The sequence below is a fragment of the Neopsephotus bourkii genome, unplaced genomic scaffold (assembly GCF_033783945.1).
Source record: "Neopsephotus bourkii isolate Nb327-2 ecotype Australia unplaced genomic scaffold, CSIRO-AGI_Nbou_v1 NB_107, whole genome shotgun sequence".
Lineage (NCBI taxonomy): Eukaryota > Metazoa > Chordata > Aves > Psittaciformes > Psittacidae > Neopsephotus > Neopsephotus bourkii.
In genome coordinates, this window is record NW_026900624.1 from 5,874,882 (window position 1) to 5,896,520 (window position 21,639).

Sequence of the window (21,639 nt, forward strand, 5' to 3'; positions counted from 1 at the left end):
TCTGGAAGCCAAAAGACGTATTATGCCTCTTATTTTAAAATGGAGGATTTCTGTTCCTTGCTCTTCAGGAATCAAAAATACAACCTGCTTTTCCTTTCCATAGTAGCTACATTGCCCCATGCACACACTTGGAAAAACTGATGACACAAGCTATACTCTCATCGCTAATGGAACCACGAAAGTATTTCTTAAATAAACAGCTTTTAGAATACACATTGGTTTCGGTTAGGATAAATTATAATGTAATTTTGTACTACTTTTTCCTAATTATTTTACAAAACACATATGTTTGCAGGTTCAATATTCTAAAATAGATCTCGTGGCATTCTGTGCTGATTTCTCTTCTAAATACAGTAGCTTCTAAACTGTGTGACACACTTTTCTGCTGTTGATTAATACAAACCCAAAAGGGAGTGGATGTGTGGGAAATGCAGAGGAATTACTTTTTAAAGGCTTCACAATTTTCCAGAGCCTAAGGCATAGCTCTCTGCATGTTTTAAGGAAAAGCTTTTACTAGGAAAAAAAATAAATAAATTCATTAATGGCAGTGCTTGGAAAGCCTTTTCAGCATACCGCACATACAACATGGGAATCAACACGCCAGAAGAATTAGATCAGCATACCCATTACAGAGCTATATTGGAAAGATGGAAGATACAGAGAATATAGTTTATTGCCACACAAGTGCATGAAAACCACACCCATCCCTTTGAATAGAACAGAAGATGGAGCATAGGGGTGAAGGAAGCAGAACCAAAAGATGCATAATGCAGAAAGACCGATTATAATCGTGATCATAAGCAGGGCAAGATGGAAGCAACAGATCATAACCAAACCTGAAAGGGGAAGCCTATAGTAAGGGACAAGGTCTCAGAACTAAGGACAGGAATGGTCACTCATGCATCATTCCTGTAGCAGCATGGAAGTTTTCCACCAGAGTCAGAGGGTATTAACTCTGAAGCTAATAGCCTAGACAGTAGGGGCACGATGGAAAGACCAACACATTTTCTAGAAGACAACCGCACAGCAAAGAACCATCAAGGAGATAGGATCATTTAATTAATGTATGCCATGAATCATATCCAAGAAAGGAAACAAACTTGTTTCTGCAGAACCAGTGTCTTTGGAAAGACCTGCAAGAATATCCTGTAACATCATACTCTTAAAACTTTCTGAGAGCAGCAAGCTCTGGGCACTCCTCACAAGCCCAACTATAGATCAAAACATTCAGGACAAGACAGGTAAGTTTCAACAGCTTTCAGTCCTGAAACTTCCAGTTTCTTCTTGCTCTAAGATTTTAGCCAAAAGCTACAAAACAAAGGGGTATACAGCCAGTTAAGCGATGTTTTGAGGAACCTCAGCTGGAGCTACACAATCTGCCTGCTCAGATCACTGCTCTTGGGAGTGAGACCAGCAGCAGCAGCAGAATAGTTCTTATTATTCAAGATTACCAGATTGCTAGCCTGAAACAAGTTCAGGAGCTGTGTTAACTAGAAGTTTAGAAGCAGTTTAAGAATACCTTGTCTAATATACGTTAATTAATACCATCTAAAAATGCCACTCAGCATCTAGCATTAAACATAGCAAAGGCAGCAGCACCCAAAAAAAAATAATCTTTGAGCAGTTTAGAAGATAAAGCTCCTACAAAAAGAAAGATGAGGAAGTATCAGTGCAAGAGTATTTATTGTGTAAATTACATTCTGCAATGTAACTTTACAAATTTCAGAGACAGAAGCATTTCTGATGCTTACAAGTAACCACAAGCTTAATGAAATTAGCTTTCAGACCATCTGGTCTGGATAAACAGGTACGATCATACAAGGACTAAAAATAAAATCTGACCAGGGCATTCCTTCTAGAACTGACTTCCTTCTTAAATTTATTAACTATTTCTTAGCTCATAGCATACAACAGAGAAGACTTAATGAAAACTGTATCACTCAAAGACATGCTTAGGTGTGCATCCCAGCACTGCAACCTTCCTTTCTTCCAGGTTCTGAGGCAGTTTTTGTTACACTGTCGATCTACAGACACATTTTGAAAATGCATCAGTACTTACAGTCTCAATCTCACTATGCTGATATGCAAAATAGCCCTCCTCTGTTTCACAATCTGTTAGAAAGTATGTGTCTTGTCTTTCCATCACTGATTAGATTCAGAAGTCACTGAACCGAGGCCTTAGCTCCTATAAACCACCCCTCTCAGGAAGCGTGGCCAACATTTCAGACATTCCCTCTTCACTGAGAGGAGACCCTTGTCTTCTACCAAACATCCCGTGACTTGAGAAGTAGGCAGATGTTACAGGAAAATTCCAGAAAGCTATGTCGGCCTTTAAAGATGCTTCCTCTTCTCTCTTTAACTGGGAGAGGGGTTTACGGCAGACAAAAGAGGAACTGCAGAAGGTCCATTACCAACAGCTGCTCCTAAAAAAGGAGGTCTGAGGAACTGCTCAGAATAATCTCAGATTTCCTCTGACAAAATCTCCCTACAGAACTGCAGCAAGACTGGAGGCAGAAGCCAAAGGCGTCAAACTTGGAAAGAACTTCCTCCAGGACTTTCACTAAGGACTTTTCCAACTTGGAGACTTGGACTTTAAATACGAATATAGCATCACAGAGGAGGAATTGCCAAAAAAAGTTTTTAAAAGATGTGCTTGCCTTCCTGTGATGGGTGAAGAGTAGAAAACCCCGTATGTGCTAACTAAATGGACTAGTGAGGACCCCATGGGAGAAACTACAGTTCAGCCAATTAACTTAAACCCAAATATTTGCCCTGGATGTCCTCTCTCTGTCCTAATGGCTCATGGCAGCAACTGCAAAAATAATTTGAGCATCCTAAGTGTTTATTTGTGGAATTCATTTGATACAAACTTAGAGGCACATTAAGCCATAAATTTCAGTGCACAATAAAAGGGAATAAAATATTGAATAAAGTTTTGCCTATAACCAAAAGTCACCTGGTTATTCAAAGAAAGATTGTCCACACCTGAAAGCAGTGTTTGACAGCAAGAAAGCCCAGCCAAGAGGAATAAACACACGTGGCATTTACTTTTTATTCAGTGTAATATGAAACTGGATGCGCCAGCTGAGAGACGAGAAGGTAGGAAGGAATTAAATAATATTTTTAACTTTATAAATAAGAACATCTTAATTCCAGTCATTTAGGAGTCCAGCAGTGAGCATAAACTCCGGGAAGAATAGTTTGCATTTCAACTCAGCCATATAATGCCATAACGGACACTTAAAATCGGTTGGTGTGCACTTAGCTGGGGCACAAGGGACCTAAATCTTTACAACAGAGTACCGGCTCTATTGCAAATACTGAGGCTATGTAAATTCATCTAAACAATCCCAGTGGTATGTATTTCAGTGAGAGCTGAAATACAGCTCCAAGTTTTCAACGAGTTGCTGACAAAATATTTTTTGTACAGTCCAGCCAGAAAGGCAACCAAAGCTTAGCTTCAAATTCAGAAGAAAAAGGACAGAAATCTTGTTAACACACTTTTACCTGACTATATCTTATGCATGCTCTTCTGCATCAGAAAGTACTATAATTCTTCAGTGAGGGGAAACAAAAAGTGCTTTAGTAACGGACCAAGAACTTGTTCCAATGAGGAAGATTATATGCAATGATAAAAATGGACACTAAAGCAAGAGCAGCAATCACACACACAGTATCACAGTATGTTAGAGATTGGAAGGGACCTCAAAAGATCATCTAGTCCAATCCCCCTGCCGGAGCAGGAACACCTAGATAAGGTTACACAGGAACGTGTCCAGGCGGGTTTTGAATGTCTCCAAAGAAGGAGATTCCACAACCTCCCTGGGCAGCCTGTTCCAGTGTTCCATCACCCTCACTGAGAAGAAGTTTCTTCTCAGGTTTAAGTGGAACCTCTTGTGCTCCAATTTGTACCCATTACCCCTTGTCCTTTCATTGTTTGCCACTGAGAAGAGCCTGGCTCCATCCTCGTGACACTCCCCCTTTATATATTTATATACACTAATAAGGTCACCCCTCAATCTCCTCTTCTCCAAACTATAGAGACCCAGCTCCCTCAGTCTTTCCTCATAAGGGAGATGCTCCACTCCCTTAATCATCTTAGTTGCCCTGTGCTGGACTCTCTCCATACACCAGAGTTCAAATATATCCTCAAAAGCAGCAATGACCGTGTCTGTCTTTCACACACCTAACTGCAGAGAACTGCAACTGATTCAATATAAAAAATAATTAATAGAAGGCTCTAATGAAAAATATTATATTGACTATTACTGAGTATAAAATTGAATATAATGACTAGAATATCATTCTAACATCAGCACAAGGCACATGCAAACCTACACAATTTCAAAAGCTGTCCTAAAGTATTACTACGCATCAGGACTAACACTGACCCAAGGACAAAATTTAGGTTTTCACTTCTTGTTGTTCAAAAAATATGTTCTTTCATTCAGGACAAGAATCTTCAGCTTTCATGAGCCAAAGTAAGTAACATTACTCTTACCAAAGTAAGAAATCCTGTTTACTGTTCACCCTTTCTGTTCATAGTAAAGTGTGTGACAGGGAGCCATTTCTGGACATGGTCTGCTCTGTTTGATCACAGGACAGAGCAGCACATTACACTAGTAAATCAAGAGCAATGAAAAGTTCACAACAGTTTCCTACAGGAAACAGATGCAACATGGCTTGCATCAATAAAGTTTTCCCCTAAATTCGAAGAACCAGCAGAGAAAACTGCTTGAGTAGGCAGAACACGAGAAAGTCAGCACAAGAGCTGGCTAGCTTATTTTGTGCTGCTCAGCAAATGGAAAAAGAAAAGCAAGCAACTAACAGAAGGTACCATCATTATATATGACTGCGTCCATCCACATTCACCTCTCAGAAAGCCAAGACAAGAAAAAAACTCTTAATAATTAAAAATAAATTAAAAAGATGTTGCAAGACTGATTGTTCTACTAACTTTGTAGGCTTCTCCAAACCTTTAACTCCACAGAAATACACCATGCAGTACAGGCTCACAAAATGCATGTATTGTCTATGATAAAAGCATTACATTGTGCAACACACTGACTTATGGCTAACTAGGAGAGGGGAGAAAATAAAACAACAACAACAACAAAAAATTATAACCAAATCATAACCAAAACAAGAAAAAATATCTTTTTAAAAATCACTGTTGCACTGTCTGCACACTAGCAGATTTCCTTTGAAAATATGAAAAATAAACCTCTTGTACTAACCGTTTTTTTTTTATAAGAAAGGATGTGAAAATGTTACTTTCTTATCTCCCCCTATGCACCAAGTAGACCAAAGATACTACACGCATTCTAATAGATTTTCAGGATGTAAATACAAAGAACATATTTTGCCATTTAAATTAGCCTTGGCTATGACACAATGTCCGGCTGGAGACCTGTAATGAGTGGTGTCCCTCAGGAATCGGTGTTGGGACCGGTTTTGTTTAACATCTTCGTCACTGACATGGACAGTGGGATTGAGTGCGCCCTCAGCAAGTTTGCCGATGACACCAAGCTGTCTGGTTCGGTCGATACGCTGGAGGGAAGGAATGCCATCCAGAGGGACCTTGACACGCTTGTGAGGTGGGCTGATGCCAACCTCATGAAGTTTAACCATGCCAAGTGCAAGGTCCTACACCTGAGTCAGAGCAATCCCAGGCACAGCTAAAGGTTGGGCAGAGAAGAGATTCAGAGCAGCCCTGCGGAGAAGGACTTGGGGGTGCTGGTTGATGAGAAACTTAACATGAGCTGGCTTCAGTGTGCGCTCGCAGCCCAGAAAGCCAACCGTATCCTGGGCTGCATCAAAAGGAGTGTGACCAGCAGGTCGAAGGAGGTGATCCTGCTCCTTGACTCTGCTCTCGTGAGACCTCACCTGGAGTATTATGTGCAATTCTGGTGTCCTCAACATAAAAAGGACATGGATCTGTTGGAACAAGTCCAGAGGAGGGCCACGAGAATGATCAGGGGGCTGGAGCACCTCCCATATGAAGATAGGCTGAGAAAGTTGGGACTGTTCAGCCTGGAGAAGAGAAGGCTGCATGGAGACCTCATAGCAGCCTTCCAGTGTCTGAAGGGGGCCTATAGGGATGCTGGGGCTGGACTCTTCATTAGGGACTGTAGTGATAGGACAAGGGGTAATGGGTTAAAACTTAAACAGGGGAAGTTTAGATTGGATATAAGGAGGAAATTCTTTCCTGTGAGGGTGGTGAGGCACTGGAATAGGTTGCCCAGGGAGGCTGTGAATGACCATCCCTGGCAGTGTTCAAGGCCAGGTTGGACGAGGCCTTGGGTGAGATGGTTTAGTGTGAGGTGTTCCTGCCCATGGCAGGCAGGTTGGAACTTGATGATCTTAAGGTCCTTTCCAACCCTAACTGTTCTATGATTCTATTCTATGACAAATAATGGCTCGCTATAAGAAAAACTGAACAAGAGGGCGAAACACACTCTCCAGAATGTGTTTATTGAGATGGAAGACATAAGAAATACAGCATTAGAAGAACAAATGAAATGAAGGCAAGAAACTGGAGGCAAATGGGTACAAGAGCTACAGAGTAACAGAAAAATCAGCGCCTTTCTAGCAAGGAATTATCTTTTTCACTTTCAAGATAATGCTGTTTGAATACCTATTCAAATACCTCTTGCAATGCACCTTTTAGCTTAGATTTTGCACTTGTGAATGTGCTTTACCTGTGCTGACTTGAAAATAGTGCCAACATTATTGAAAGATTTCTGTTTAGAATTTGGTTCAAGGTGCCAAGAAACTTACAGTACACAGTCACTGTTTTTCCTTTCAATTGGGAAAACTGATAATAAGCTTTGAGATTTAACTAGCCAATGTTTAATACTATGAAACAAAATCAAATCTATTGTTTTCTTAATGCCTGGATAATAATTCGATGCTTTTTTATATACTCCCTGTATGAACTCAGTGTTCTGACAGGAATTAGAGGACAAACATTCTGCAACTATCTTATAGCAGGACTAGGATTATTCTCTACCCATCTCTTTTCCTTCATCATGGTCCTCTATCTTGTATAGATGTTTGCCCCTTTTTAGTTTCAAGACTACTCTGAAGAGAAACCATTTTCCACCCACATCAAACATCCATCGTGGAGGCAAGACATCGTCCTAGTAACATCAACAGAACGCACTTCAGGCTAGAAAGATCAGGGAAATTAATATCTTGGCATTTATTTGGATGCTCCATTTATTCTGCAATTACCTTCAAAATGTAAATTTAACACCACAACCACCTCTTCCCAGCTCTCCCTGGGTTTCATCTCTCATTCAAAATACATTTCAGCATATCTTTGCTAGATAAAGAAAATTAAGGATAATTATGATAATTACCTGAAAAGCAATCTTTCACGTGTATTTATACTGACAGATGCCAAAACTGAAGACTCAATTTGTCACTTCTGAAACAGAAGTCTGCTTGCCTGACCCTGAAACTTGGCTTTCTGAAAACTATTTATGTCCTAAGCAAATTGACCTGGTTATGAAAAAACCCCTAGCCACCAACAATTCTGAAGTCATTTTACAGTACAAAAGCGATTAAATGACAGCTGCTTTGCATTTGATCATCTTAATTTTGTTTGGAGACTCTCCAAGTAACTAGTAAAACCCTGACAAATCTTCCTAATTCAATTTTCAGTTTCAACATGACCTTCAACAGAATGCTACAAAAAAATACAAACTTTTATCCTCTTGAAATGCATCATATAAGAAAATAACAATGTGTATCCTTGCTGATGCAAGGAAGAACGTTTCTCAAATGCATAACTGACGATAGTATTTACAAGAATGGCCACTAGCAAAACACATAAAACTCAATGGAGTAAGACCACTGATTGGGTGCTCTTAACACTATGAAAATGAAACATACAATATTCACAAATAAAACATCTTCTCCGCCTTGTTATAAAAATGATTGCATGTTGCAGTAGATAACTGATCTGTTAAAAACAAAGAACCCCACCCATGTTTTATGCAGTACTCCCAAGCAGCAGTCATACAAGTTTTCCTACCATGACCCAGTAACTGAAGTCTGTAAGACTATTTTGTGTGTTAGCTTTATTTCAAAAATCTACACAAACCAGCACATGAGTATAAATTAGTTTGCACCATTCTATGATTCTAGAGCCCTGTTTCAACACCAACAACAAAAAACCCACCATAATTTTAAAATTCCCATCTATATCCTCAACAAAAATGTAGTCTTATTTTAGCAGCAATCAAAATGGTCAGTGAAAGTATCATGAAAGTTGTGTCTGTACCAAATTACTAACTTCTAAGTAGATTTTCATTTACTATTTAGTAGTGTCACAAATTTTGACTTTTTAATACCGAGATTTATACTAGAAAAACACCTAATTCAGAGGAGGTGGGGAATAAGTCTAAAGATACATACGACCACTCAGACTCCAACTGCTCTTTGTAGACTTTCAGGACACGAAGAGCCACAGTCAAGTTCCCAGGATCCAGTAGTTCTCTCACCTTCTCTGAATTAAGGCAGGTGAACAGGACCATACAACAATAGGAAACAACTTTCTTATCACTGCATGTTAAGCATGTCCTTTAAGAAAAAATAAGGAGTTTAAACTTTAAAAAGTAAGATATAAATGAACATGGAAAAACAAACTAGTGACATTCAGCTTGCCAGGTTGTTTTTCTTTGCTGTCTTTTAGAAAATTATGAGTTTGCTACTGCCTAAAAGGGATAGAAGTTATTTGCAAAGAAAAACATCCAAATTCTAGCTGAAGGTCAAACTTGACAGGCAATTTACAAAACTAATGCTAAATTGGAATTAACTGGAGCTCTAGAAATTGGGTGAAACCATAATAATGATCATCTGCTTCTATTATCATAAGGTACTTCTACATCCAGTACTGACAAGTAGGCTCCAAAAACACACTCAGAATGATTATCAAATTGAATGGAAGTGCCTTTGTTGCTAGCTTACTACAAAAAAAAAAAGATCAAACACATCAACAATATTGTCATATGTCTGCACACAAACATTTATGTAAAATTTCATTATACATATGTAATCGAACCTCCAGGAAGATATTCTGCTGAGGTTGGGAGGGAGGCAGAATCATTAGAATATACAAAGATTATGTCACTTCTGTAGATTCCATAGCATCAGCAAAGTGAATTAAAGAAAAGGTACGTTCTTGAAAATAACAGAATCATAGAATAGTTAGGGTTAGAAAAGACCTTGAGATCATCAAGTTCCAACCCCCCTGCCATGGGCAGGGACACCTCACCCTAGACCATGTCACCCAAGGCTCTGTCCAACCTGGCCTTGAACACTGCCAGGGATGGAAAATCCACAACCTCCACGGACAACCCATTCCAGTGCCTCACCACCCTTCTCCTTATATCCAATCTAAACTTCCCCTGTTTCAAGTTTTAACCCACTACCCCTTGTCCTATCACTACAGTCCCTAATGAAGAGTCCCTCCCCAGCATTCTTGTAGGCCCCCTTCAGATACTGGAAGGCTGCTATGAGGTCTCCACGCAGCCTTCTCTTCTCCAGGCTGAACAGTCCCAGCTTTCTCAGCTTGTCTTCATACAGGAGGTGCTCCAGTCCCTTCATCATCCTCATGGCCCTCCTCTGGACTTGTTCCAACAGCTCCATGTCCTTCTTTTGCTGAGGACACCAGGTGAGCATAACTACTTAAAAAGACCTCTTAAATAAAGCTTACGTTTGAAGCTTCTAATTGGAAATAGAAGTTTTCTTCCCATTTCTGTTAAATGAAATCAATTTATTGTTAGTGTAGAGCAAGCAGGGTTTTAAAGGTCTTGACCTCTGTAGTTGACTAACAAAAAAACCATCTACAGGATATGGTCTCAACCATCACATTCTCACCAAAGTTATTTTTCAAAGCTTCATGGTGCTAGCAGAGGCACAACTATCGTGTAGAAAAGATTTGAATATAACCACAGAAATTACATTAGGAGAAAAAAAAAAAAAAACGCATCCATGCTTACAAGAAGAGATCTGGGAAAGCACACTTCCAAATGCTATTCTGGGAATCTCCGTTTCCTGCTGCAATGTTTCCAAGAAACTGGAGGCTACAACGAAGAGCTGAAAAAAACCCAGAAAATATATTAACAGGAATTCAAAGAAACACTAATAAATTTCAAATAAATGACAAACTTCAGCATCATGGTTGTATACTACAGAATGCATTTCAATTAAGCTTAGGGTGAAGTATTTCACTGCATTTTCTCAATGCGTAGTTGCATTTTCTCTTCCAATGCAAATAATTTTACAAAGTATTCCAGAATTATACCCAAAACAAATCCACCTTTTTCCCCAGACTTATGGGAATATCAAACATGGTTTGATCAAACACCTGGCTACTAATGATTACAGGAATTAACTAACTCTGTCAAGGTTTAAGACAAAGTGATATCAGTGACAGCTCAGATCTACGGTTAGCACAAACTGAAGCAGACCCATGCTGAACCAGTGGCTGCCACATGGCAGTGGCCATTCTGCCTCTTCCAGATCTGAGATGGCTTTCTTCCTCTTGTTAAATTAACAAAAATAGGTCATCTGTTGTCACCTGAACTCTGCAAGAGCAGCTCTGCCTGGTCTTAAGAGAGCTCCCCAGGCACCCTCCATATGCTGGCCAGAGACAGCTTCAAAATTTTGTTGCAGCAGGTACAGCCAGAGCAAGAGAACTGAATCTGTTCACTCTTTACCCACATTAAGTTCTGGTTAGCTGGACAAGTCATTATACAATATGATGATGTGCTCAGTACTTTCTGACTTCTATCCCAGAAAAACTCCAGTACTCCAAGTAACTTTACCACCGATTTTAACACTGAATTTAATATGGCAGATTTTTACTATTACTATGAAGTATTTATTCCAGCCTCCTCTCAGTAGACTTAAAATATGGGAAGATAATATTTCATCATACACATTAATAACCTAGAGTCTGTCAAAAGGCGTAAATTCATGAAAAACAAAAGCATGAACCCACAGACCTCACAAAATTAAAACACTTTCTTTGGCCCTATTGACAGCTCTCAAAAACCTGGCCCTTATTAATAAGTTGGCAAAGAAACTTAGTATTAAACGTCAAAATGCAGTTTGACAGATATTACAATGAGCAGCCCATTACAGATGGAGGTGGCTGATACTGCCAGGGTCTGCAAATATAAAATTAGGGCTCTTTAAAAGGTGCTGGGCCAGCTGGCAGCCAGATTTCCTACAGAGGTCTGGGCATATGTCCTCTTGGGAACAAAAAGAAAGCAAGTCTAAAATGAGGTCACTTGGGCTTAGGGAATAGTAAGTAATTTTCTTACATATATATTTTTTAAGCCTGCAGTATGTATATTCTCCCCATAATGCATTTTGAATCATATTCTCCTTTATGCTGTTCTGTCTTCCTGCACATCTGCTCTTTTTTATTACTTTCTGCTTGTCATTATATTTCCGCTTCTCCCATCCATCTGGCTCCCATCCTGCTGACTCAGAATTTTTCTGAAGGACAGCAAGCATGGGCACGCTACTGTTCTAGCAGACATTTTATGGAAAAACTTCCCCGCTAGAAAAAGCCAACAAAGCACTAAATCCTAGGAATAGGGTATACTTTCTCTTGGTGAACTCCTCACATGCCCTGCTATGAGAAAGATCTCTCAAAGGACATGAGGTTGCTTGACTATATCCTGATCTTTGAAATTCGCTTGATCTTTTTCAGCTATCAGTTACCCTTTGGCTATTAGACCTTACGTTGTCAAGAAAAGTACTACAGTGGGGGGGGGGGGGGCAGGGGGGAATGGGAGAAGTTAAAGATCTTTTAAAAGAAGTTGCTACCCTTAACGTTACAAAGATCAAATGCTATGAACACATTTGCAGTACAATAATAAATATCTGCAAATTCTCCATTAACACACTGGAGTCCTAATATTTGTGAAAGCAACTAACACTACCCTTGTTCAACTGCAATGTCCTGAACAAGCAAGAAGGATCCAGGAAAAGGTGAAGATTCTGTGGATGTACCATGGAAAACAAAACAGTTTCATCAGTAAGTGCTTAGTTTTAACCAGTAACGGTTAGCATATTTCTTTTAATTGGAAGATGCAAAACAATATATGGGAAAGCATTTAATCTGAAAGACAAAAAAATACTGTATCTATTCACAAATAAGCAAAAAAGGATGATGTTCTGATAATGCAACATTTTCCCATCCAATTAATCTTACTTGATGAATCTCAGCAATTCAAAAGATGTGAATCTACAAACACCTGAAATAATTGAGCTACTCCTGGAATAGAGATTACATACAACAGGACCTAGCTCACAATCTGTCCAATCAATTCTGTCACAACTACAGTGCAACTGTTGCACTGCTTCTGCAGTGTCTGAACTCCTTTTCCCTATGAAAAGAAAAACCAAAATAATTCATATTACATAAAATTTAACTAATTTCAAAGTACTTAGTGTGATGTCAGGTCAATGACATAGGACAAATATGGCCTGTATACCAGAGTGTGAATATTTATGCTTCAGCTTATATGACCATGGATCTATTTTGAGAAGCCAGGTCTGCTGGGAGCTGATGAGATTCACCTGGCCAAGTGAGACAAGAGGGTCTTCATCAACAAGCTAGACCAACCTATACTGTGAAACCCCACCTGGAATACTGTGTTCATCTCTGGGGTCCTCACTACAGGAACATGGATCTGTAAGACCGAGCCAAGAGGAGGGCCATGAAAATGGTCAAAGGGCTGGAGTATCTCTCTTATGAAGACAGGCTGAGAGAGCTGGGGTTGCTCAACCTGGAAAAGAGGAGGCTCCCAAGAGACTGTATTGTGGCCTTTCAATATATAAGGAGGGCTTATAGAAATGACGGATGGAGACTTTTTACCAGGGCCTGTAGATACAGGACAAGGGGCAGCACTTGTAAACTTAAAGATGGTAGGTTTAGATTGGATACAAGGAAGAAATTTTTAATGATGAGGGTGATGAAACACTGGCACAGGTTTCCCTGAGAAGCTGTGGCTGCCCCATGTGTTCAAAGCCAGATTGAATGGCCCTTTGAGAAGCCTGGTCTCATGGAAGGTGTCCCATGGCAGAGAGGTTTGAACTAGATGACCTTTAAGATTGCTTCTGACCCAAACGATGCTATAAAACTATATACCATGCCCAGAAGTCACAGATGGGAAGTCAATGATGAAGAGGGGCAAACAGCATTAAAAGTCATGGCACCACAACTAGAGTAGCTAACTGTAGCATGTTCTCCGTATCCTATCAAAGTACTACCTGTGTCTTTACACTTAAAAAAAGCATCAAAACCAAACGAGTACTACCTAAAACCAACCACTTTCCCCCAGCCGCAAATATACACCTGATGGGCTTGAAGTATACAATTATCTTACATGCAGTGTTTCTCTCCCGCCATTTAACAGATGATTCCAGAAAAAAATGTGATAGTCTAGCACCAAGCTACCAAGTGACAGGAAATATTGATATGAACACTGCAAACCTACACTTCGGTATTTATGCCCTAAAGAAAGACACCCCCCCCCCCAAAAAAAAATCCAATTAGAACTATTAATTCACAGCAAGGTATACGTGTGTTCAAAAATGCAAATGCTACAATAAAAGCACTGCACTCCCAGCTATGCAAGTCTTTTCTTAGCATTCAATTTCCATGCTTCTATTTTGGTTTTAACTATTGAACTTGACTGCTGCAAATTATGATTCAACTATGCATAAAAAAATCTGTAGAATACAGATACTGCTTTTCTCCTCTCCAATAATGCAATTGTCCTTACAGCAAGAGCAAGAAAAATCCAAAAGCTGATTAAAACCAACTTGCTGCCGAGTATACCAGCTGAAACCATTCTGCCATCCACTCAATAAACCTTATGCTTTGTGAAAAGGGGAAGGAAAAGTAAAGGAAATAAAAGAAAGAAAATAAGAATACAACTATTAAACTTTTCCCCTGAAAATGTATGGATCTTTATGAAGCTAAAAATAACTGCCAGCCACTCCTTCCAGTTGCATTAGCTAGTATGTGGGAAATACTACTCATAATTATAAAAATATGTCTTTTCCATAGGACTGACTTATTTAACATCTTAAGTCCACTCCCTACCTGCTGGTGTCTATAAGCACTGACTTTAACAAATAATTCTGTAGCTATCAGCACAGCTAAACCTTGATTTAAAAAAAGTTACACTGTGTGTGGTCAACAAGGCTATTTTTAACCTGATGGTCAACCACTGTGAAATTACATGTACTAGATGTAACTTCAGATACACAGATAGGCCTTAAGAGCTGAATAACTTTTTTCCCCCTTTGAGATATCAGTGGTTACTACAAAAGCAGCATGCTCTTTAGCAAATGCAAATACTCAGGTTTCACAATGAACCTACAGTGGGTTACAGATCTAAGTTCTGCAAAAACAACCTCTTTATACCACAGGACAACCCGTACAGAGGAGACAGCAACTCTTTTCCTAACAAATTCTGGTACCTAAATGTTGGTCTACATGTAAACTGCTCTTTTAAGAGTTGCACAATGCCACCCATGCAACAAGTGAGGCAGATGATTCTTACAGCCCTGCACAAAGATGCCTTAAATGCACTCCACCAGTTCAGTACCTTCAAAATCACAGATCCATTTGTGCCTTTCAATCTCTTTTGATCACACACTATCTGAACCAAACTTTAGTGTGCACTTTTCATTTCAAAATTAGAAAACAAAGTTAGAAGACCTTACTGCTGGTAAGCCTCTATCAACAAGATGAACTGCAATTTCTCACCCTCACACACACACTTGCCCCCCGCCAGCAGCATTTTTCCTCATTAAATTGCTACATGTAACCAATATGTTGTGCAGTCTATTTTGGTTTATTATATTATTATGTATATTATTTGTTCATATTCATACACATTTTTATGTCTTACTTACAGAACGTGAGGTTTTTTCCTGAGAGATAATCAGACTTATCTGTCAAACTCTTACTACAATTTCTCTAGGGAAGAACAGGTGCCCATGAACTTGCTCACCAATCACTTTGGCCTCAGTTGCAGTGGCTTACAACAGTCATAGAAAGAGATTCTCATTCTTTTTATTTGGGGTAGACAGCACAGAGATAGTGCAATCCTCTGCCTTTACTGGAGTTACTTAGAGATATAAAATAAATGCAATCAAAACATGTCTGAAGCTGCACAGCATCACTTACCAGACTGCAAACACAAGGCTAGCAAACTTGCGTATCTTTTATGCTTTAATGCTTTACTAACCATTAAGTATGCATGAAAGACATAGCTGGCATGTCCCCTCTACACTGGGGGCATGCACAATGGTTTGCAAGTACTTAGACCAAATCACAGCCTCCCAACAATATGCACATCTTGTAAATCAGATGTGAGTTTTGCAAATCTGAATTGTAGACTGTGAGCCATTATACAGACCACCTTTGGTTGTTTGTAAACAATGGCAGAATGTTTTGTGATGTCCTGCAATCCCTGGAAAAATAAAACCTTCAACTCAGCAGAAGGTGTAGACCTCTATTACTATAAAATGCTAGTTTCCACCACTATCATCCGGTCATTGACTTGGTTCCTTGTGGCTGCAAGTTAAAGCAACTTCCAGTCATAAAAAGAGTTATTTGCCTCTTCACCACCATGAATCATACCACAAATACTGATGAAAATGTATTTTCCTTGGAAAACAGTCTGTCTAGACTGCTCAAATTGAATGTACAATGCATATACGGGCTCTGTCATTTAAAGTTATTAAAATAGTGCTTAGTACTTTATTTCTGTAAATAAAATGAACGTCTAGCTTACCGATTATATTTCTGCCTTGATCATACTGCACTTGCTGTAGTGCAGACTAGTAACCCATTTTTACCATTTGTGGAATACCAAGAATGTTGTGTTTAATAAGTTTCTGTTCCCACTCCTCATCTTCTCCACCTCCAAAAGAAAGTAATGCTTTTAACTTTTTTTCTTTCCCTTCAGAAATGCCAAATCTAATATTAACAGAACAGTACGTGCAGTGACTGGACAACCATTCTGTTCTTGGAAGACAAATGTCTAGGCAAAACACTTCGTTCTTACTAAAAGGAGAATTTGACTGAAAAGCAAGAAAAATCCCCACCATGCCATTAGAAATGTAGAGCTACAAGTGGATTATAAGGGAGCTGGAAGAAACCATCAGACCACTCAATAAAATTAGCCTCTCATGCAAATTTAGTTCTAATAAGATCTCATAATGGTAAATTAAAAAAAAAAAATCATTTCAAACCAACCTTACTTGTGCATTTACTAGGAAAAAAGTCAGTTTTACAGCCCACTGCCTGACATGAGATCAGTTTCATACTGATTTCAATTCATACAGCATTAGGAACAGTTATTAAATACAGTAACAGGGCAGTCTCTTTATCTTCTGGTATTTTAATTGCATCATTTTTAGAAACTAAACATCTTAAGTGTGTTAATTTCTTTAATAAATTATCTATTAAAGTCTAAAGGCATAATAAATGGTACTCCTGTTATAGCCCCACAAATAGCAAAAACACACGCCTGAGATTACTCTCCTATGCAAAGTAAAACATATCTAAGTGCTTGCAGACTTGGGAACTGCATTTATAAGCTTCCTGCATGAGTTAGGATGTAAAAATCTTTTTCCTCCAGCAACCTAGAAACTAAACCTAAATCTAACAGACAATGTCTCTTTAAAGACCTTGCTGTAGCAAAATCAGCAAGTTTGAAGTACTGGGGAGTCTCAACCTGGACTTAAACCATGCCAGGAAACCAAGAAAAATAACAAGAAGGACTGGCCACCCACTGTGCGTTATTCGTGGTATCTAACCATATGACACAACTACTACATGATACCTTGTATAGGTCAAAGAAAAAAAAAAAAGACTAACATGTAAAATACGAACCAAGCTCATGAGCAAATTTCTCCAATTATTTTTGATGGCATAGTGTGGCTGTTGTTTCCTTTAAAACAAAATTTCCACCAAAGTGATTATTTTTTCCCTAGAAAAGCTAAATGGTCTTTTTCTGTAAGTCTGTGGAAAGGATATTAGACTTTTCCTCCCCCACACTTTGGGCCATTTATAATGCATACCTGGCTAATTAATGGATCAAGGTCCTTTTGCAATAGACAGATATCCACAAGTGAACTTACATTCAGTATGTTTACTTGCATTCCAACATTAATAAACAGCAATAGTTTTGGGACATCAAACAGCATCCACATTTTGGGCACTACCTTTTTTTACACCTATAAAGGAAGCTACTCATTGCCTTGTTACGGTTCCTTGGATATCACATTCCATGCATGCCCAGAGCATAGAAGAAAGGGAAAAAAATTGATGTCTCCTGGTACAAATTTGTAACTTTTCCTTTCTCCACTGGCAATATTCCCTAAAATTCTAACTGGAAAGTGAAAGGCAGGCACACGGCACTTCTCTTCAAGCCCAAAACTGCTAGCGAAAAAGGATATTGCAGAATGGAAAAAAAATGTCTTGTAGCAGGCATCCAGAAAGCCCCAGTTACAGACAGTACTCTCCTTTTCCACCAGAACAATGCTCATTAACCAGAGTCTGGAAGTTGTGTCATGGCAATAATAATCAAAAGGCCGAGAGAATGCCATGGTGAACTTCTACATAGCTATAACTATTATCCAAATGTTTTATCATTTGTTTTTATCCAAACAGATGATAGCTTACCCAAAGAGCAGATGCCTCCCATTATTCTCTTTGCCTGGATCTTGCTCCACCTCATTTGCATCTCCCTTTCATTTTCACTGTCCCTGGAGGAAGGAGCAACAGCACTCTCTAGCCTCTGCGGGAGATTCTTTGCTAGTAGCATTTCCTCTCAGTACACATGAAAACAGTTAAGCTTCTTCTCCCTACATTACCTTTAGGACACCCTGTCTTCATGAAGCTCCCCAAATTAAAAGGTTTGCTTGGCCCATGCTTCCCACCTTGATTTTATGATCCTGACATCCCTGCCAAGTAAAAAAAAAAACACACCTAGTCCTTCTACATAATGTAGAAGATACATTTATTGTAAAGATTATCTCTTCTCCTCCACAACAGCCATAAGAGAAGCTGTGGTGGAGGAGGAGCAGGGAAGAATCATGCAACCTGCACTATGCCCATCACTGCCGATAACCACAGGATCTATTAGGGATGGTATGTAACTGGCAAAACCCACTGATGTCTGCTCATTTCTGGTGAAAACCTAGCAGCACGTTATGAGATAAAGACTGGTTCCTCTTCCTGCCTTTGATGTAGAGGGAAACGAGAAACAGCCACAGAGCAACTGCTGCAAGGTAAGATGATCAGAAAGATGATGGCCCTGCTCACAGCAGAGCTTCCCTGTGCAGCTGCCAATTCAGCATACAATGTCAGAGCAAAGCAAAAACACCACAGCCTTTCCACCCGAAGGCAGGGAATACATTTTCCATCCGGTATAGAACAGTAATTTCCTATAGAACAGTAATTTCCACACACCTTTACACCTTCACAGTAAACTACTGGTGACCATCTTAATTCTACAGATATTTCTGTAATTTTGATTCACATGTATTTATGTAGATGAGAAACCTGCCTCAGTATGAATCTTGTTGACATTATCAACATAAAAAGGACATGGATCTGTTGGAACAAGTCCAGAGGAGGGCCACGAGGATGATGAAGGGACTGGAGCACCTCCCATATGAAGATTGGCTGAGAATGTTGGGGCTGTTCAGCTTGGAGAAGAGAAGCCTGCGTGGAGACCTCATAGCAGCCTTCCAGTATCTGAAGGGGGCCTATAGGGATGCTGGGGATGGACTCTTCATTAGGGACTGTAGTGGTAGGACAAGGGGTAATGGGTTAAAACTTAAACAGGGGAAGTTTAGATTGGATATAAGGAGGAAATTCTTTCCTGTTAGGGTAGTGAGGCACTGGAATAGGTTGTCCAGGAGGCTGTGACTGCTTCACCCCTGGCAGTGTCCAAGGCTAGGTTGGACGAGGCCTTGGGTAATATGGTTTAGGGCGAAGTGTCCCTGCCCATGGCAGGGGAGTTGGAACTTGATGATCTTAAGGTCCTTTCCAACCCTAACTATTCTATGATTCTATGATTCTATTTGCTTGTAGGGCAGTGGACAGTAAAGAGCAAGGAATGAAGGAAGGAAAGGGCTTACAGAACACTGTATTTAAAGGTCCACTAAAATACATTCATTACTGTTCATTTCAAGCCTCAACCAAAGTAACCAGAAACTATTCTAATTAAATAGACATCAGCAAACTCCCATTTCCTTTGTGCTCAAAGTGGGTATCAGTCCACATTATAGAACCACTATGCATATGCCATAAATCAGCAACATCTTGGCAGGCTGTACTAGAAAGCCTCCAAATTGCAGAAGGAAGACCAAAACAAAACATACTGCCTAAAAAGCAGTACCAGCAACAAGAAAAGAGAAACCTACAAGACAGCCCACTGACCTACTAATTGCTATGACTTAAGGATATTAGCTCAGGTTAGTCTCTCCTTGGAGCAAAACTATTTGTATTGACTCTGAGACAGTCACCACCTGTTTCCCTGTACAGAAATCAAAAACCATATCCATTAATACCATGAAAAGGACAGTTTTGATCATCAGTGCAAAAAACATCGAACTGTTGGGAAGTACGAGCTTTTCTGTCACTATTTCAAAGTCTGCTACCAATGCCATTGACGTCACCAGTATCTGGCAGGTGAACCTCATTAGGCAGGATCTGGTCTATAGTTCAAACTGTGCCTCAACAAGCCACTGCAGTAATACACTTTCATGCTCACATTCCACAGTAAATAAAGTAATTCAACCCATCATAGCTTAAATCAGCCAATCACTGCAGAAGCAACATGATTAAAGTAGAGAATCAAGCCCAAGGTAGGAAAAAAAAAACACTATCAAGACTCAAACTTCGTAGGACACTTAGACCAAAGTTAGGAAAATGTTTTAAAACAAGAGGGAAGTCTTCCACAGGACGAACAAAGGATAAACACAGCAAGCTGGAGCTTACTATATTTGGACACAAGATCCAACAACTACAGTCGCTTGTGTTATCAAGGGTCTAGTAATGATGATCCAGGCTTTGCTGAAAGCCTCACTCTCATTCTTCCCCTCCTCTCCTCCCCCGTAAGAAAATGTTGCATTTAAATAGTGCCTCTTGTCCTAAAGGTGCTCTTCTTCAATGGAACTGAACTCGCACTCAGCAAAACTCACTCCACTCCAGATAAAATGAGAAAAAATACGATAAAAACTTAAGTCGTGTCCAAATTTCCATATTAATACCAGAAGTCACAGCCAAGCCGAGCATAGGAAACACACACATCAGGCTGAAAACAACTGTAACACTGGCATTTACTCAAAACGACAGTTACTGCTGAATCACATAAATACGTTTTGCTGTACTAACCCTGCAGGGTACAGTTAATTGTGCCTGTACACACTGCACAAGATTCAAAGTGTGGGACCTGCACTGCACAGACCAAGAGTTGACCACTGCAGACATGGACAATACTACACACACAAGAGTTAAGAGAATTCAGTGTTTGCTATCTCCAGATAACTTATCAGTTTGACATGTCTTAGTCCAGGTTTGGCTCTTTTCCTTCTGCAGACAGCTGAAGGAGGTATTGGCTCCTTATTTTGCAGTTTCTGAAAAAAAAGGCCCAAGGCCAAAGACCTGGAACAATAACCTGAACCAAGGCCCACTCAAATCAGAGTCTTTCCACAGCCTTTAATGGCTTTTGGATGAAAATATGAGGACCACCAGGAGAACCTTCTGGCCCACAGAAGGTGGCAGCAGGTTGACATGCCTAGGAAGTGTGAAGCTTGCATGGCTGTACTCCTTGATGTAGATGTTCTAAAGACAATTAATTCAGAAGCTGTGGCAGTATTCACCAAAACACAGCACCGACAGAGCACTTGTAAAGTTCAAACTGCAGTATGGGGAAGAATCAGAATACTTTTGCATCTGGTAACTTACCATTGCCCAGCAGCAAGAATGCCTAGAGTCCTGCCTGCACCATTAACTAGCAAAGGGGCTACTGTCTACTGTCAGAAAACATTGTACTTCCTAGCACAGATGTTTCTGGAAGACGCTCACAGTCACCTTTCGAAAGCACTCAGACTCGCTTTCAAATACAAAAAAAAAACCCCAATAAATAAAAAACATCAATGAGCTAAACACAAAGGAACCAAAAAAAAACCCCAAAACAACAACAACAAAAAAACCCCAAACAAAACAAAACAAACAAAAACAACCAAACAAAAAAACTACCCCTGACCAACCCCAAGTGGTACCAAGAGAACAAACCAAGTACTTAAAACTTTCCTGTTTGGTAAAGTAGCAAAATGCTCTGAGCTATAATAATTAGAGGATAGGAAAACTCAACAAAAACACAGGATTTTCTTAAGCTATGGAAACATGAAACCAAAATCCCAATACAAGTGCAAACAGCAGTTTACTTCCATCAGATAAAGTATCAACTGATTGTTATGGCATACACTCTGTAAATGCTACAAAGACTATGAAAATCCCAATATTATTTTTACAGATTGGGAAAACACAAAGGCCAAAAACAGCACCAATAACTC

At 39.6% G+C, this 21,639-nt stretch overlaps 1 protein-coding gene across 5 annotated transcripts in view; it reads right to left on the minus strand.

Moving 5' to 3' along the window:
- ATXN10 (ataxin 10) overlaps positions 1-21,639 on the minus strand; it is a 114,579-nt gene that overhangs the window by 76,558 nt on the left and 16,382 nt on the right. For 4 of the 5 annotated variants that reach the window (XM_061358644.1, XM_061358627.1, XM_061358662.1 and 1 more), the window contains 2 exons: positions 10,011-10,107; positions 8,425-8,589 (listed from right to left, as the gene is read on the minus strand). In XM_061358644.1, the coding sequence (XP_061214628.1) occupies positions 8,425-8,589; positions 10,011-10,107 (262 nt within the window). The remainder of the gene's footprint in view (positions 1-8,424; positions 8,590-10,010; positions 10,108-21,639) is intronic. The other variant, XM_061358653.1, reaches the window with a different exon arrangement.